This window comes from Thalassophryne amazonica, chromosome 7 (genome assembly GCF_902500255.1).
Source record: "Thalassophryne amazonica chromosome 7, fThaAma1.1, whole genome shotgun sequence".
Taxonomy (NCBI): Eukaryota; Metazoa; Chordata; class Actinopteri; order Batrachoidiformes; family Batrachoididae; genus Thalassophryne; species Thalassophryne amazonica.
The window spans coordinates 44,615,374-44,633,796 of record NC_047109.1 but is presented as its reverse complement, the minus strand read 5'-3'; the positions used below and the strand labels follow the sequence as shown (position 1 = coordinate 44,633,796).

Genomic DNA, 18,423 nt, shown 5'->3' with positions numbered 1-18,423 from the left:
TAGTGGACCGGTTCTCCAAGGCGGCCCACTTCATGGCCCTCCCGAAGTTCCCGACGGCCCAGGAGACAGCAGACCTCCTGGTCCACCACGTTGTGCGTCTGCATGGGATTCCATCGGACATTGTCTCAGATCGTGGTCCTCAGTTCTCCTCCCAGGTCTGGAGGAGTTTCTGCAGGGAACTGGGGGCCACCGTAAGTCTCTCGTCTGGGTACCACCCCCAGACGAACAGGCAGGCAGAGCGGACAAACCAGGAACTGGAGCAGGCCCTCTGCTGCGTGACCTCCGCACAACCGATGGCCTGGAGCAACCATCTGGCCTGGATTGGGTACGCTCATAATAGCCTAGTTTCATCTGCCACCGGCCTCTCCCCGTTTGAGGTATGTTTGGGGTACCAGCCCACATTGTTTCCGCTAGTGGAAGGAGAGGTCGGGGTGCCCTCGGTCCAGGCCCATCTGAGGAGGTGCCGTTGGGTGTGGCGTACCGCCCGCTCTGCCCTGCTCAAAGCCCGGACGAGGGCTAAGGCCCATGCAGACCGCCGGCGTGCACCGGCCCCTATGTATCAGCCCGGGCAGGTGGTTTGGCTATCTACAAAGGACATCCCCCTGCAAGTGGAATCCCAGAAACTGAAGGACAGATTCATTGGACCCTTCACCATCACCAAAGTCCTCAGCCCAGCCGCAGTGAAGCTAAAGCTACCGGCTTCACTGCGGATCCATCTGGTTTTTCATGTGTCACGCCTCAAAACCTGCCATACCTCTCCACTCTGTACCCCTGGACCAACGCCGCCACCTGCCCGGATCATTGACGGGGAGCCGGCTTGGACTGTACGCCGGCTCCTGGACGTCCGTCGGAAGGGCCGGGGGTTCCAGTACTTAGTGGACTGGGAGGGGTACGGACCCGAAGAACGCTCCTGGGTGAAGAGGAGCTTCATCCTGGACCTGGCCCTCCTGGCCGACTTCTACATCCGGCACCCAGACAAGCCTGGTCGGGCGCCAGGAGGCGCCCGTTGAGGGGGGGGTCCTGTTGTGTGGGCTGCTGAAGAGGAAGTACTGCTGGCCCACCACCACCAAGTGCAGGCTCCAAGCATGAGAGGGCATCAGAGCCGCTGGGAGTGACAGCTGTCACTCATCAGCACCAGCTGTCACTCATCACCGTCACTATAAAGGCCGGACTGCAACTCCACCTCCTCGCCGAGAAATCAGCTACCAATCGAGGTAACCTTCTCTGCGATTTATATTGAGACTAAAAATATTGTTCTGTGTGCAGCCGTGTTTCTGCGGGCTCTGTTGGAGGCTGGATTGGCGGACAGTGAGAGGGCGACGTTCTTCGCCTCTCACTCCATTCAGGAAAGAGACCAACAGGAGCTGCACGGGTGAAATTGTTTCTGGAGGTGGAGGTTCTCCCTCCTGGAGGAACTACTCAAGGGACGATTACTGGGTGTGTTTTCACACACCCACCATTAACTATTTCTGTTTCTGCCAGCAGTACCTGGTCTGACAGCTGGAGACGATGGCCACCTGGGACTCGGGACTTGGTAGCTCCGGTGTTCTTCATATCCGCTGGCGGTGGCAGCCGTGTGGGATCCGGCTCTTCTTTGGACAGATGTCTTCTATCCTCGAGCCTGCCCACACGTCACCTTGTATACGATTGACTGTACTCCTCTATTGTTTTTGTCTGTATTCCGTTGTGCAATTCACAACATTAAATTGTTACTTTTTGGCTCATCCATTGTCCATTCATTAACGCCCCCTGTTGTGGGTCCGTGTCACTACACCTTCCCAACACTTTGCATAGTATGATGGAATTCAATAACAGCTATACTGTATTCTGTTTCTCTTTGATATCGGTAAATGGTCTTTACAATTTATGTCAAGTATGTAACCCCTAAAGAATACTGGACAGAGATGCTGGCAAGGCATTACTTAGTAATGTGTTAACGGATAATCTAACGCATTCTTCTTCATTTGGCTGCTCCTGTTAGGGGTCACCACGGCAGATCAATAGTTTTCATCTCACCCTGTCCTCTTAACTTTCCTCTGTCACACCAACCACCTGCATGTCCTCCCTCAGCACATCCATAAACCTCCTCTTTGGCCTCCCTCTTCTACTCCTGCCTGGAGGCTCCATCCTCAGCATCCTTTTCCCTATATACTCTGGGTCCCTCTGGGGTAACTATAGGGCATTAGGGCTGCCACGACTAGTTGACTAATCACGACTATGTCGGTTATTGAAACAGTCGACAACCAATTTAGTAGTCGATGAGTCATTTTTTTTTAATTTAAGTCTTTGTTTTTCTGTCAGTTCATAGTTTTAGGCAGCGAGCTGTCCTGCCATCATTTGGATGTTCAAATTTTAAAAAAGACGGCCGATTAAAACAGTGCCCGTCTTGTTCAAAGCCGTCTAAAATGCGCAGTTTACCGAAGGGTGTGTGTGTGTGTGTGTGTGTGTGTGCGGGTGGGGGGAATCAACTGGCTGTAGACGGCGAGGGGGGGAGGGAGATTCCTGAACGGAGGCATGAGACGTTACATTCTGCTGAGAACCATCAGTGCATGTGAGACAGTGAGCGCGGAGCAGAGAGAGAGGATTTTAACCCGAGTGGTTCAAGGCTATAAAAGAAACTAGATCACTCTGACTGCTGTAGTTTATTTATTGCCGAAAGCAACATATATATATATTACAAAGAAACAGTTATGGCCTGGTAACTGAACTTCACTTGGGCGACAGTGCAGATGATGTGCATAAGCATTGGAATGAATTTTAATTCTTGTTTTGGGTAGAACAACACCCTTTCACTCTGCAGTAATGGGGAATAAATTTCTCCGTCACTACGACAGATTTCCGTCAACTGGGCTGCCAAATTAAGCGTTTGTGCTGAAGCCGTCCTGACTCAATATCAAGGCTGGATGCAATATAGAAAATTCACCATGTTGAAAATGTTCAAAATTAATTTTTAGAATGTCTTTTTCTTTTTTGTTTTTTCTCCTGGCAGTGAGTCCCTGTGTGTGTGTTCCTCTGTCTGCGGGGGGCCTTTGAAACCCTTAAGATGTTGACTCCATTCATTTATTTGATTTTATCTAACTGTTTTTCATTGTATGATTAATTTTACGCATCTTCTATGACTTTTAATTATTGTAGTTGTATTTTGTTTTATGTGAATTTTTCTGTCTTTTATGATGTTTTTTTATTTATTCTTCTGTACAGCAATTTGACCCACTGTGGTTGTTTTAAAGTGCTTAATAAATGAAGTTGGTTGGTTGGAATGTCTCACAGCACTGCAATGACTACAGTGAGCAAAGAGCAGAGTTTTAGAAACATATTTTTAAATTTTTCTTTCAAAGTCTGCTCTGAGTATCTCTGTGAGTGTCCTCACTGTGGTTCAACTGAAAACACAGCTGCAGACCTGCGATGCATTAACAAGAAACAGAGATTTCTCCACCCCAAAATATGCCTAAAATCTCTTTCTGAGGACAGCATGACATGAATGCAGTGTTAAAACCTTCTTATCTCTCAATCAGGTCACACCTTCCACATAAATACACTTCTTGATTGTTCCTGCTCAGAGACTGCAAACCAGGTGCAAATCCAGATTGAAAGAGGGTGTTGGGGGGGTTGCGTTGTGTACTTCCCACCTCACCCCTTGATTAAAGGTCCACTCTTGAAGACATTTTTCATACTACTATTACTTAAAAAAATAACAATAATAATAATAATAATGCTTATTTAACAAGTAAAATGTGTAAAATAAGTATTTGTCTAGGCCCAAGTTTTACTATAGTTCTGGACTAATTTTAATTTGATGAGCCATATAAAAAATAATTTAAATTTACCACCCCACCAACACCACCATTTCAGATCCTGGCTACAAGCCTGAGATTTAAATTGGTACTGAATGAAGTAAAAGCTCTAGAAAAGCTGTCCATTTAATATGTGTTTGTCGTGAAGTATTTGGATAATGTGTAGGTTAAGGCCTTTCTGTAACATGATGCTGCATTACAAAAGCACAGCAGTGGTTAGTGAGTGAAATGTAATCAATTTGCTGTTTTCGTAGCTGTCTCCACCTTGTTTTACCTTAAACTCTAGGACACAATCGCAAAAGGTTTTCTATAAAAAAGGTAGTTGTTGAACAGAATTTAATTGAATTTTCAATTTTTTGGGGGGGGCTTTAATTCCTACAGTAATCTTGTTCAATATTTTTCAGTATAAGATGTTGTTTTGTTGACTGCTTGAAAATAATAATGGGAACACCTCTAATATTTGTTTCTTTGTATTTTCCAGTTACTCCCAGCCTCTCCATGAGGAGATCGCCCTGCACAGGCGATTAAAACACAAGAATATTGTCCAGTACCTGGGCTCTGTCAGTCAGGATGGTTTCATCAAGATCTTTATGGAGGAAGTACCTGGAGGTATGAATCTATTAAAGACAGCATGTAATTGATGGCAGTTGATGGTGATCACAATTTTGTCAATACCTTTGACAGACTGTTCATAATTTCATGCAAAATGTTACATGTGCATAGTTGGATAGATGAACTCCAAAGTAAAAATTGCACAAAAAATAGTACAAAGTTTGTATCTAAAATGTCCTTAGGGTGTCCAAAGTGGGGGTTTTCTTTTTCTTTCTATACTGTTCTTCTATTCTCGATGAATGCATGCTTAATGAAATTTCACTTTAAGGCTTAGCTGTTGGCTTACAACAGGTAAACTCAAACGGTTTCATCCATTGACTTAGTGTCTAGAAGAAGATACTGCCGTGAACCTGTAGGGCCAGCATTCACTAAAAAATATAAGGCTAAATGTTGCTCTTAAGCAGTGTTGGGCACACTTCCGATAATCCGATAACAGATAATTATCGAAGATAATGTTTTCATTATCGGATTATCTTTTTAGATAAATTTAAAAACCATCATCGGACTAATTATCTTCCGATGAATTACCGTCCGATAACTTTTAGACCGATTACGTACTAAACTAAGCTGAACAGTGAAAAACATTTTTAAAACTGTTAAAGCTGTTGAGACCTACCTGTTAAAAGTTTCCTAATAGGCATGTTGTTCTACCCTCTGCAAACAGAAACCACTTTATCGTCTGTAAGCAAAGGAGAACTGGTGATCAAAAAAAACAGTAATTTCCTTTAACACCATACTAATATAATCACAATGTCACCAAGTCATCCAGAGGCATACATGTTTAACTTATGGTTCAAATTTTAACCACTCATTTTAGACAAGTTATTTAAAATTATTGTCATGTCTGAAGTTTATAAAGTGAAAATATCAGATATGTTTTCGTTTTAAAGTAATGTGCTAATTTTTAAGGTTTTGTGAGCACATGCTGTGCCAGGCAGCAATGCATTATGGGTAGCATAAGGTAATCTCAGACATTCACGGCATGACAAATGGATTTCAGACACTCTGTTCAGGGTCCACAGATAACAGCATTAAACTCTAGTGCCTAAAACTCTCATGAATATATTCTCTGGGTTTATAGACGTTAGTGTATTTGCGTTTGTTAAATTCCACGCATCTTAAATGTAGCAGACACGGATTATCTGGAATTTTGTTTGACATTTTTTCAAGGCCGCTACTGCCATCTACTGGCCAGGAGTGTTCATGGCAGTATTAAATGTCTGGGTACCTGGCTGCTCTCAAAGTGTTGGTATTGTCCATTGTCCAGGCGCTTTTTGTGTGCATATATTTAACTTTGTATTCTAAAACTACGGTTAGAAGTAATTCCGACTCCTTATCAGTCCACACGAACGAGGTTGGCGCCATGTTTTTAGTTTTCGTGGAAGTGACGACAAGAGAATAAGGCTCCTGATTGGATAGAATTTATTCAGTACCGCCACCCAAAGGTTTGGCAGACTAATTACAACACATTTATATGGTTCGATGTGGATGGATTTTTATTTTTTAAACGACGTAGTGTGGATGAAGTTTTTTTCCCCAAACTGAAAGGGTAAGATATTCGGTTTTACAAATACCAGACAACGTGTGTACATGGCCTTATGTCTGTGAAAGGCACTCAACAAAAATATAAACGCAACACTTTTGGTTTTGCTCCCATTTTGTATGAGATGAACTCAAAGATCTAAAACTTTTTCCACATACACAATATCACCATTTCCCTCAAATATTGTTCACAAACCAGTCTAAATCTGTGATAGTGAGCACTTCTCCTTTGCTGAGATAATCCATCCCACCTCACAGGTGTGCCATATCAGGATGCTGATTAGACACCATGATTAGTGCACAGGTGTGCCTTAGACTGTCCACAATAAAAGGCCACTCTGAAAGGTGCAGTTTTGTTTTATTGGGGGGGATACCAGTCAGTATCTGGTGTGACCACCATTTGCCTCATGCAGTGCAACACATCTCCTTCGCATCATCCGTGAAGAGAACACCTCTCCAACGTGCCGAACGCCAGTGAATGTGAGCATTTGCCCACTCAAGTCGGTTATGACGACGAACTGGAGTCAGGTCGAGACCCCGATGAGGACGACGAGCATGCAGATGAGCTTCCCTGAGACGGTTTCTGACAGTTTGTGCAAAAATTCTTTGGTTATGCAAAGCGATTGTTCCAGCAGCTGTCGGAGTGGCTGGTCTCAGACGATGTTGGAGGTGAACATGCTGGATGTGGAGGTCCTGGGCTGGTGTGGTTACACGTGGTCTGCGGTTGTGAGGCTGGTTGGATGTACTGCCAAATTCTCTGAAACGACTTTGGAGACGGCTTATGGTAGAGAAATGAACATTCAATACACGAGCAACAGCTCTGGTTGACATTCCTGCTGTCAGCATGCCAATTGCACGCTCCCTCAAATCTTGCGACATCTGTGGCATTGTGCTGTGTGATAAAACTGCACCTTTCAGAGTGGCCTTTTATTGTGGGCAGTCTAAGGCACACCTGTGCACTAATCATGGTGCCTAATCAGCATCTTGGTATGGCACACCTGTGAGGTGGGATGGATTATCTCAGCAAAGGAGAAGTGCTCACTATCACAGATTTAGACTGGTTTGTGAACAATATTTGAGAGAAATGGTGATATTGTGTATGTGGAAAAAGTTTTAGATCTTTGAGTTCATCTCATACAAAATGGGAGCAAAACCAAAAGTGTTGCGTTTATATTTTTGTTGAGTATACTTACTTACTAATACTGAGTGCACGTTTTACAACATCATAAAAGTTTTAAAACATGCAATTGCGATGACACTTCCAGGGCTCCGTAAAAATGCCTGGTTTTACAAATAAAAATGGAATATTTTACAAAAGCATATTTATCTTTAAACCAACACACGACACACGTCACATTAACGTGTTGGTTTACATAATGGATTACTGAACCAATCACTGTTTAGCACTTTTACCCAGAATGCTTTGCGGTCTGTGTTTTACAAAACCTCAGAATTAGTGCCTTATTCAACATTAAAAGATATGTTATATTTTAACTTTGTACAAATGACAGAATTTACATTAATGGAGTTATTCTATCAATATTTTCAAAAAACAATAAGTTAGTATGACTTTATTTTTCAAGACCTCCGCCTGACCGGAGTGTTGAAATTGATAGGGAGCTGGCTTTATGGCTGGTCTTGGTGTGTCTCTGTGGTGGGAGCGCTGTTGTAAACAAGAGCTTCCAGCAGGGGCAGAATGTTGAAAGAAAAATGATTATGATTAGTAAAGAGTTGATTTCGTGGGTGCTCTCAGGATTTGTCTGTGCTGCTTCCTGCAGGGGGCAGCATGGTCAAACATTCATTGCTTATTCTTTAGGTCTTTTACCGCTTTTGATGCTTTCAAAAGCGATCGTGTTAAAAATCAATTTCAGCTCTTTAGTAACTGCAAATGTCCCATAGACAACACCGTAATTTATCGATTATCTGTAACTTCCGATACATTTTTGGGTGGTTTATCTTTATCAAAGATAACTTTTCAGTTATCTTATTATCTGTTATCGAAGTTAATTTTTTGGTTATCTGTGCCCACCACTGCTCCTAAGTGGCTGATTTAGGCGAAACCTAAAAAGAAACAATTGTGTGCATTAGTTTCAAAATTAGTTAGGGCTTCGAAGATTTGTGTCTCTGAGTAATTCCCAAATCAGGTGATGGTCTAGTGGTTAAGGCGTTGGGCTTGAGACCAGAAGATCCTGGGTTCAAATCCAAGCCTGACTGGAAAATCACTAAGGGCCCTTGGGCAAGGTCTTTAATCCCTTATTGCTTTCGGTGTTTAGTGAATACCCTCATATCGTGTAAAGCGCTTTGAGTGTCTGATGCAGATGGAAAAGCAAATGCAGTCCATTTGCCATTAAATCAAAAATATTAAAACTCTATGATGTAACGTTGAAGATTGTTTAATTGATGTACAAAGTGAAAAATAAGCAATTGCCATTTAGAATTCAAGATTTTTTTATGCAAAGAGAACAAATATATCATTTAAAGGTGTGTATCATTTTAAAATTGTGGGTGCTTGGCCGACCAGGAAATGCTTCTGTGTCTCCAATTGTGGCCCCAAAAAATGAAATAATCTACCTGAGGAACTCAAAAGATGTCCAAATATTATCCGGTTCAAAGATTTATATAAAGAAATGGTGTTCTCTGGATAGGTATCTAATGAAACAGGTTGAGTTTGTGTGTTGTATGAAGAATCTGCTACACTTGAATCCTTACTACTGAAAATGTATGGTGGTAACTAACACGTAATAGGTGCTGTTTGGGGAAATATGTGACTTCATTTCAGATTTTGTTTGGAAATGATCGTTCATGATAAGGCACATAGCCTGATTTAATTAGACTGTACAGAGGGGTGTAGGCATTGATAAGCGTTGTTTCTGCCTATGCCTTTTGGGCACTATGTACATTGTTTTCTTTTTTCTTTTCTTTCTTTTAACTACTTTGTCTATGAGTTTTGCTTGTTTGTGTTCGAGTGCTTTTTGTTTAGCATACGTGTGCCTAATAAATTCAAATTCACTTCAGTTCATTTTGATAGTACCTGTGTCGTGATGTGTTGCTGTATATGGTTAACTGATCAAAGTTAGCTCAGTAGTTCAGCACAGTTGGCCCCAAAATGGCACAGTGTTCTCAGTTGGTTGTTTTGGTGGATGTCAGGGAAACCTCATACTGTGGTAGATGTGCTTGAAGAAAAACATTGCTGGTCCAATGCTGTCAAGAGGAAATAATAGGACTTTTGTGTTTAATTGAAGCATCAAATGATATTGACTTTGTAAGTCCTACATAATCTTTTTATGTGCATGAAGCTAGATAATTCTGATCTTGCATCTTCAAAGAAAAATATGTGGACTTTTGTGATTAATTGATGTATCATACTGTAAGGTATTGACTTCTGAAGTGGAATGTGAATTGCAGTGAAATAGCACACAGTGTCCGTCATTGTCAAGGGGGAGCTGATTGGATTTTTTTTTTTTCCTTAAATGCTTGAATAAAAGCACCACATACAATGAACAAACATGCAGAGACAGAAGTGTTGCAGATGAGCAACCATATAGATTTTGAGTCCAGTGGTCCTGATAACCTGTGGCTCAAAACACATCCAAATGGTGAAGAGCTGAGTCTCAGTAAATGGGCTGCAGTTGATGAGCCAGTACATGCATAGAGAACAGCTGATGACGTCATGGTGTATTGCATTCTGGGAATGCTCATTGTTCACCCTTAGAAAAAAAAAATGGTGACTAGGTGTGTGTTTGCATTTTATGTACATGTTATTAGTTCATTTGTTCTATGTTTGTGTGTACTGTATACTGTATTTCTATGTGGTTAGCACTAAATAGTAATTAAAAATGTGAAAAACTATACAGTAGGAACATCCGTGGATGCGGCTGAGGATGAAAAATTCAAAAACAAAATAAAATGTTGGGCAAGATAATCCACAGCAAGTTACAGTACAGAAAGAATCTCAACAGGTTTGCAAAGAAACATTTCGAGTTCAAACCCCACTACTGCCACGTTTCTCCATGTAATGTGGAGTTGTGTCAGAAGGGGCATCTGGCATAAAAATTGTGCCAAATCAACGTGCAAATCCACCTTGGATCTGCTGTTGCGACGCTGAGTGAAAACAAAGGAGCAGCCAAAGGGTCTTACTTTCTGTATGAATAGAGTGGTCTGCTGATTTTGTGAGCTGCCAATTCTAATGTTCCCCGCTGACGTTTTCGACATCTTTTGTGGTGTCGGCTCCTATACATGTGAGCAGTTTTGGCGTAATAGTCACTGTATGCCCACATTCAGTTCACCAGTGGTTGGGTGCAGGGTCTGCAGATTGTGAAATGCAGCAACCAGAAAACCAATCTTAACATAAATGTAGGTCACCACTCGCTCTGTGTCTTTCACCTTCACACGCAAACATGTCATTGTTGTAACTACTTTAACCGCAACAAAGCGACTTATTTTAATATTTCTTTTGATATAATTTCTATGTTTTACTCTTCTTTGTTAGCTCCGCGACTTGAGCTGTTTGGTGCCGAGTCCCAGCAGCAAAGCTGAAAAAGCTACTGCCTTTTCCATTACGATAGTGTGAACGGTTGTGGCATTTCAAAAAACATATCTTTGTAACAATATGGCGACTGTTACCTCTCGCACTGCCAGAGCTAATGTATAGCTTGTGTGAAGAAAATGCGCACAATGCATTGTGTTGCTGATGTCACTATCCCGTTCTCTGTTGATGCCAGATCAGTCATTATAGGAAACATTTCCCTTTTTTGGTCTGCATGCTGTTTCCTTACTTTCTTGGCACACTCTGGATTTCTACAGTTAGCCTGGAGACTTCACGTGGCTCAATTCTAGAGGGATCTCGGATGATTACATGGATGGACGTGGGATCTGTGAAGCTCCAATGTGAGCAAAGAATGCACAGTGTAGGAATGCCATAATCCAGGGCTCCCTTTTTCGATGATGGTGTGCATCTTCATCAGCAGCTTATCATCATCATCATCTATTTTATTTGAGCAGGGGATAAGAAATGCAGAAAAACAGAAAACAGAAAAACAATTTAACATTAAATTAAACAATAAATTAAATTTACTATTAACTCAGGTCATTATTTCCGCTCAAAAAGGAGTGGGAAGAAGAAAACTTATTTAATCACACCCCTTTATTCAAATTTAACATAAAGTACATAGCTGCTTCCCGTCAATTAGATTTTAATAAATTAAAAAATTAAGAAAATAATACGTTTAAATACTTGTAATTTCCCACAATAGATACCAGCAGCGACAAGAAAACAATACCAATATGATAAACAAGCAACAATGCACATACCAACAATGGTAAGAGATCAACAATACCAATTACGGTAAAGAACCAAACATATGAAGGGAACAAACATATAATGCCCAAACCAACAATTGTGATACAGAGCCATGAGCCATGAATGTAAAATGGCTTTTATTGTTGAGTCTCAATCATTCTGTACCGATCCCAGACCCTCTGTTTATAATGTGACTTGAATTCATGAATATTTTGGCATTGCTTGAGTTTGAAATCCAAACCATTCCATAACTTTGCTCCACATACAGACACACAAAAAATTTTCCAGGTGGTTCTAACTTTAAATAGTGTGAATTTAGCAAAACCTCTAAGATTGTGAGTACACTCTTTGACTGAAAAGAACTTTTGGATGTTACTTGGCAGTGACTTATTAAATACCTTGAATAGAATCTGTAATGTATAATATTTTACAAGGTCATGAAATTTAAGTAATTTTGATTGCATAAAAAGATTATTGCTATGTTCTAAAAATCCAGTTTTATGTATGATCCTTATTGCTCGTTTTTGTAATATAAATAATGGTTGTATTGAACATTGATAATTGTTACCCCACACTTCAACACAATATGTTAAGTATGGGAGAACTAAGGAGCAAAATAATGTACGGAGTGTGTTATGACTGAGAAATTGCTTTACCATATTCATAATAGAGAGGCTTTTTGAAATTTTCGTTTTTATGTGTCTGATGTGGGCTTTCCATGTTAATTTACTGTCTATTATTACTCCTAAAAATTTGTTTTCAGCTAAATTTTCGATTTGGACACTGTCTATGCATATTTGTAAATTAGATTTAATCTTATAATTACCAAATATCATTGCTTTTGTTTTATTTAAATTTAGTGATAATTTGTTACTGTCCATCCATTTTTTTATTTTACTTATTTCGTCATTTACAGTATTTATAAGTTCATTAGAATTGTCACTACTATAGAATATATTTGTATCATCAGCAAATAATATTAGCTTCAGTGATCTGGATGCATTAAAAATGTCATTAATGTACATATTAAACAATTTGGGACCCAACACTGCCCCCTGGGGGACACCACAAGCAACACCAAGATACTCGGATTTGTAGTTTCCCATTTTCACATATTGGACCCTATCTGTAAGATAACTTTTTATCCAGTTTCCTGCGACTCCTCTGATACCATAATTCTCTAATTTATTGATTAAGGTTGAATGGTTAATTGTATCAAAGGCTTTTTTAAGATCAATGAATATTCCAGCAGCATATCTTTTTCTGTCCAGTGCATTAGTGATTTCTTCTATTGTCTCAGTAATAGCCATTGAGGTAGTTCTTTTCTTTCTAAAGCCATATTGACCTTCATTTATTAACTGATATTTTTCTATGAATTTTTCCAAACGAGAGTCAAACAATTTTTCTAAGATTTTTGAAAACTGTGGAAGTAAAGAAATTGGTCTATAATTGGTAAAAATATGTTTGTCATTTTTGTAAAACAAACATAAAGTAAAAACCTGTCACAACAGAGAATTAAAAGACAAAATGCTCATATGTTCTCCAACAATAGAATTCCTCAACATTCCCATAGAGTTTGGTTGTGATGAGTCTTTCTCCACCACTAATGGAAATGATTGAAGTAAGTGCATTTAGCAATAATTCAACACAACCAAGTCTATGTTAATTATGTAAGGATTAAACAACTCGAAGTCGTGCATTATACAGTTTGAATGCACGACGCGGAGTGCATTCAAACTATATAATGCACGACTTCGAGTTGTTTAATCCACTTATACCATGGTCCCACACAGTGAGCTAACACACAAATATTTATTACAGTTAACAGAACTTGATAAAAATGCCTAAGTATTTGGGACTATTTTATGCCAGTCTCAACATATTTTCATCCTTGGCAACCGTTCTCTTCTTTCCCGTCTTCAATCTTGTCCAGTTCGTCCGATGTTAAATCTTTATGCCGTTGCTTTTGCTGTTCTCGTTTGCTCTCCTCCTCTTCCCATTCCTCAAACATTTTATTTTCCCCCAAAATATTAAAATTCACTTGGAAATCCATGTTTTATCGCATCTCTGTCATTCACCTGTCAAAACACAGCTGATCTGCGCCAACTGATTTGCGCATTGCTGTGGTGACGACCAGAGCGGAGTGATATTACAGTGACTTAACTCGCTGAAATACATGTGCGTATACACGAAAATTATGCACGCCAGTTAGACATGGAATTCTCACTGTCCATGGTATAAAAGAGAGAGAAAAGATGTCTTTAGCCTGGGTTTAAATAATGTCACAGAATCGTACTGTTTAATGTCAGTGGGAGACTATTCCACAGAAAACGCACACAATACGATAAAGCCCTGTGACCTGCTGACTTCTTTGGAACACACAGTAATCCTGCCTCCTGACAACACAGAGCACGGGCTGGTACATAAGGTTGAATTAGTTCTGTCACATAAGACGATGCTCGTTCATGTTGGATTTTGAATGTTGATGATGGAAACTTAAAATCTGACTTCATGTGAAAAGGAAGCCAATGAAGGGAGGCCAAAACCAGGGCAATGTGTTCAGTTGTTGTTCTCCAGATTAGAACTCTGGCTGCAGCATTTTGAACCTTTTGAAGACCTTCAAGGTTGATGTGTGGCAGACCAGAAAATAAGATGATCAGTTCTAGATGAAAGAAAGGTATGAATCTGTGTTTCCGCATCCAGTATACCCAGAATAGGGCACATCTTTCCGATATTATGCAAATAAAAGAAAACTTTCTTTGTAACTGTCTTTTACTGTGTAAGTTGAGGACAGTGTGGGATCAAAGATCACCCTGAGACTTTTTTTTTGCACTTTTCTACAATAAGTCCTTTTCATAGTAAAGGTTAACCGCCTTGAGAAGCGATAGATTTCTGTAAGTTATGAGGGCTCCTATTGGCCAGTTCTATGGCAGTGGAATTGCACCAGATTTTGCTGTGATTGTAATTGTTCCTGAAATATTGCCCAAATGATGGAATGATGATGGTTGTGAATATTGTCCCTGATGTCAATTTATTGTTTATCCTTCCTTCAGATAACTCAAAAAATTGCATCTCATGTGTTATGCAAGATGGTGGACAGGTGGGCCGTGAGATATAGAATCCAGGAAGATTTTTATGTTTGTAAATAACTACAAACGGTGGGCACAGATAACCAAAAAATTAATATCGATAACAGATAATCACATAACTGAAAAGTTATCTTCGATAAAGCTAAAATGATAAACCACCCAAAAATGTATCGGAAGTTACAGATAACCGATACAGATAAATTCAAATATTGTCTCCGGTACACTTGCAACTACTAACAAGCTGATTTTGAGTTTCAACACCACAATCGCTTTTGGAAGCATCAAAAGCGAAAACAGACCCAAACAATGAGTCAGTACTTCTGTCTTTGTGCATCCTGCCCCCTGCTGGAAGCTCCTGTTTACTACATGGCTTCCAGCACAGACGCAGGCTGAGAGGAGCCACACAGCTCAACTCAGATAAGTGGCTTCCCTCACTTGTCTTCTTCCAGCATGGACATTTAGTTTTTGAGAACTGCCTACCTGACACAGATTTACCAAAAGTGCCACACTGTTTGTATTTCTGATTGATTGATGTAAATAAAGTCTAAGAAATATTCAGTGAGTTGGAAATGTTCATGTATTCATCCTCTGACATTTCCCAAGAAAACTCGTATGTTGGTTTCATACAGTCTGCATTTACAGAATTGGAAGACAAAAGTAAATGTCAGGATCATTACGTGTCCATTACCACCACATTTTGAAAATCTATAAGACCACAGGCCATGCATTATTTATGTTTTGTGTCTTTTAGTGATGTTTTTTTTTTAATTTGGATTAAGGCTATAAGTGCCTCCCTGTATTACCACAGATGAACTGTTTCTGTTGCTACATCTTCTGAAATAAAATTGCAAAATTTTACCACCCACACAGGAGAGTGACAGTATTAACTTTTTCATGAAGTGATATGTCACAGCAAAGTTGATGTGATAAATATTTAATCTGATTCTTAGTTCCAGAAAATGTTGAAATGTAATGACTTTTCTATTTCAACTGCAATTCTTATATTGGAATATTAAAGTTAAAGTACTTACAAACAAAAGAAGTATGACAGGTTTTTATTAAGTGACAAGTCAGAGCAAAGTATATGTGATAAATATTTCATTTGAATCTCACTCACGGGTTCTCCAACCAGCTTTTCCTATAGGACAAGTAAACTGCCAGGGTTACTTGTCCTATGGACAAGTACACTAAAAAGCTTAATGTCAATGCCTGATCATTGTTATCATCACACAGCAGCATTGTTGTTACACAGCAATCTTGTTGATTTAGGTCACAAGATAAATTCTTTTTCACAGTTTTTAATTAAAAACATATTTGTGAAGAATTGTAATTTATTTTGTAGCAGTGCAGGAATATTTCCCAAACTGTTGAGTGTGTTTTTTTTTTCATTTTGAGCGATCAGTGAGATCAGCATCTGCTTCATGTTTTTAGATTTATGTTTGTGTGATTGTGTAACATTACTGGAAGGCAGTTCTGAGGAAGTGGGTGTTTGCAGTGACATCCTGCTCACTGAGGGGAAAAGATGCTCTTTGGTTAATGACACAGTTGACAAAAAGAACACTTTTTGCTGAGTGAGCAGTTTTTAGCCTTTGTTTTTGGTAAAGATGTTTCTTGTAATTTACTTTAGATAAAAAATATTGATTTAATGAAAAATATTTTTTTCCCAGTGCAATACTAATAATAAGATTCCAGTTTCTCGCTTTTCTCTTGTGTAATGTGTGTGATATTTTCCTCATCTTTATTGTTGATAAAAAAGTATCATCATCTGAGGTACATTTTCCTGTTCATTGTAGGAAGTTTGTCATCTCTGCTGCGCTCTAAGTGGGGTCCTCTGAAAGACAATGAAGCCACTATCATCTTCTACACCAAGCAGATTCTTGAGGGGCTCAAATACCTTCATGACCATCAGATTGTCCATAGAGACATTAAGGTAAGTTTGCTATTTTCAGTGTTTGACAGTGATTTCAACTTTATCTTAACATGAGTCAAATGTGTTGCTGCAGGGTGACAATGTGCTCATCAATACCTACAGTGGAGTTCTGAAGATATCTGACTTTGGCACCTCCAAAAGATTAGCAGGGATCAACCCTTGTACCGAGACATTTGCTGGTAAGATGCAGAATATTTTAAAATATTTACGGTTAACATTCCCATTTAGCTTTTGTTGTGACCATTTCAAATGCACTGGTATGATCTTTTTAAAGGAACGCTGCAGTACATGGCTCCAGAAATTATAGACCAAGGGCCTCGGGGCTATGGGAAGCCAGCTGATATCTGGTCCTTTGGCTGCACCATAATAGAAATGGCAACAGGCAAAACACCCTTCCATGAACTGGGAAGTCCTCAGGCAGCCATGTTCAAGGTAAAATTTTTACATTCTTTCAGTAGAATGAATATTTAATTTGGTGAAAGCTGAAACATTCCATCTTTCATCTCATGAAATGTTCATACCATTGAACTCATAAACATTCATGATTTGTAGAATGTCATACTTTGCCGGCACCACTAAAACAAATTTGAATTGATTAAGTACAACACAGATAGGACCCCCCCCCCCCACACACACACACACACACACACGCAACACGCAGCATGATACCTACACCCACAACATTTAATTTAACTGTAAATGTCAGTAATACTTGTAACTAATTTCAACACGTTAATACACAAAATTAATACTCTTCAATCTATGAAAACAAAGAATAAAATTCTCAACAGCAATGGATGTTAACATTTACGTTCTGAGTCACCACTTGAAGGTACTTCAGAAATTGCATTATCATTGTTGTCTGACTTGGAAGCTACATCTTGTTTAGTGCTCTGATTAGCTTCCATGCTGTCATCTTCCAGTGCTCTGGAAAAGATGATCTGGGCCTGCAGGTGTCACCGGCCAAGTCAGGAGATACATATCTTAGGTTACCCATGAATACTGATGTGTTCAGGCTGCCAGTCTAGTTAGTGGGGTGGCTTAGCAAAATAATTTACGTGGTGGACAAAAGCACCATTTTTGGTATGAGGCTTCTATGGGACCTAACATGGAAATTTAGGCTAGGAGTCCCAAAAAAAGTCTAATTTTAAAGACTAAAGTGTGAGATGATTGATATAAATCAAAAATGTGAAAAAAGCGTCTCTATTCCTAAATTGTAATGTCAGAAGAAGATCAGATTACATCAACAATTTCAAAGCTTAATGTATCTGAACCTCAACTGGACATTATTTAAGTAACAATGCAGCTATAAATTATTTAGGGTCATTCCATGACAATTCAACAAGGGCCTCACGCACTTTGTCTCAGATGTTCTTCAAATTTTAATCAAATACTCCCAGACTATTCAGAACAACGAATCTGAAGTTTGAGGTCTGTAGGCCAAGTAGTTTCTGAGATATGGCCAATTTAGTGTGCATGGGGTCTGCTGTTTTTTAGGCAAAAATTATGGCCGTCATTTCCATGTTCAAGGTAGAATATCTCAGCAAATAATGGACTTAGCGGCCTGAAATTTTCTGTGGCAGTTGTCATGGACACCCAGACTTGGACTATAGTCAAACAACTGACATTGACACTAAACTGTGAAGTTTATGTATGCTCAAACTATGGAAAATATTACATTGACTATTGCGAGCATTGCACCCTTATGGAATCATAGTACAATGACAAGATTTATTCTTCACTTCGCCTTTGGAATGCAGAAGAAGAGTTTTGTAAATCATTCTCGAGCAGACCAACCTCAAGCACAGAGTAACAATACAATCATTACATACATACATGCATACATTATAATACGTTTAAATGATCTCATTAAGGTGGGCATGTTCAAGATCCACCCGAACGTCCCGGTGTGCATGTCTGACGAGGCAAAGGGCTTCATCATGCGCTGTTTTGAGCCAGATCCAGACAACAGAGCCACCGCCTCAGAGCTGCTGAGGGACCCTTTCCTCCTGTCGTCCACCAGAAAGCGGATGAAGGCAGTAGAGGATTCAGAATCTAAAGAATCTCCTGGTGAGGCTTCACTGGAAATTCATTTGCATCCTTTCCTCTTATGTTTACAAGTCTTGTTTCCACTTCGCTCATGTTGTTCTTTTTTGG

At 39.7% G+C, this 18,423-nt stretch overlaps 1 protein-coding gene across 1 annotated transcript in view; it reads left to right on the top strand.

Annotated features, from left to right (window-relative positions):
- The window catches only part of si:ch211-1i11.3 (mitogen-activated protein kinase kinase kinase 5), an 83,410-nt gene that overhangs the window by 47,353 nt on the left and 17,634 nt on the right, over positions 1–18,423 (top strand). The window contains exons 15-19 of the mRNA XM_034174090.1: positions 4,276–4,403; positions 16,130–16,266; positions 16,340–16,445; positions 16,541–16,698; positions 18,141–18,336. Of these exons, the coding sequence (XP_034029981.1) occupies positions 4,276–4,403; positions 16,130–16,266; positions 16,340–16,445; positions 16,541–16,698; positions 18,141–18,336 (725 nt within the window). The remainder of the gene's footprint in view (positions 1–4,275; positions 4,404–16,129; positions 16,267–16,339; positions 16,446–16,540; positions 16,699–18,140; positions 18,337–18,423) is intronic.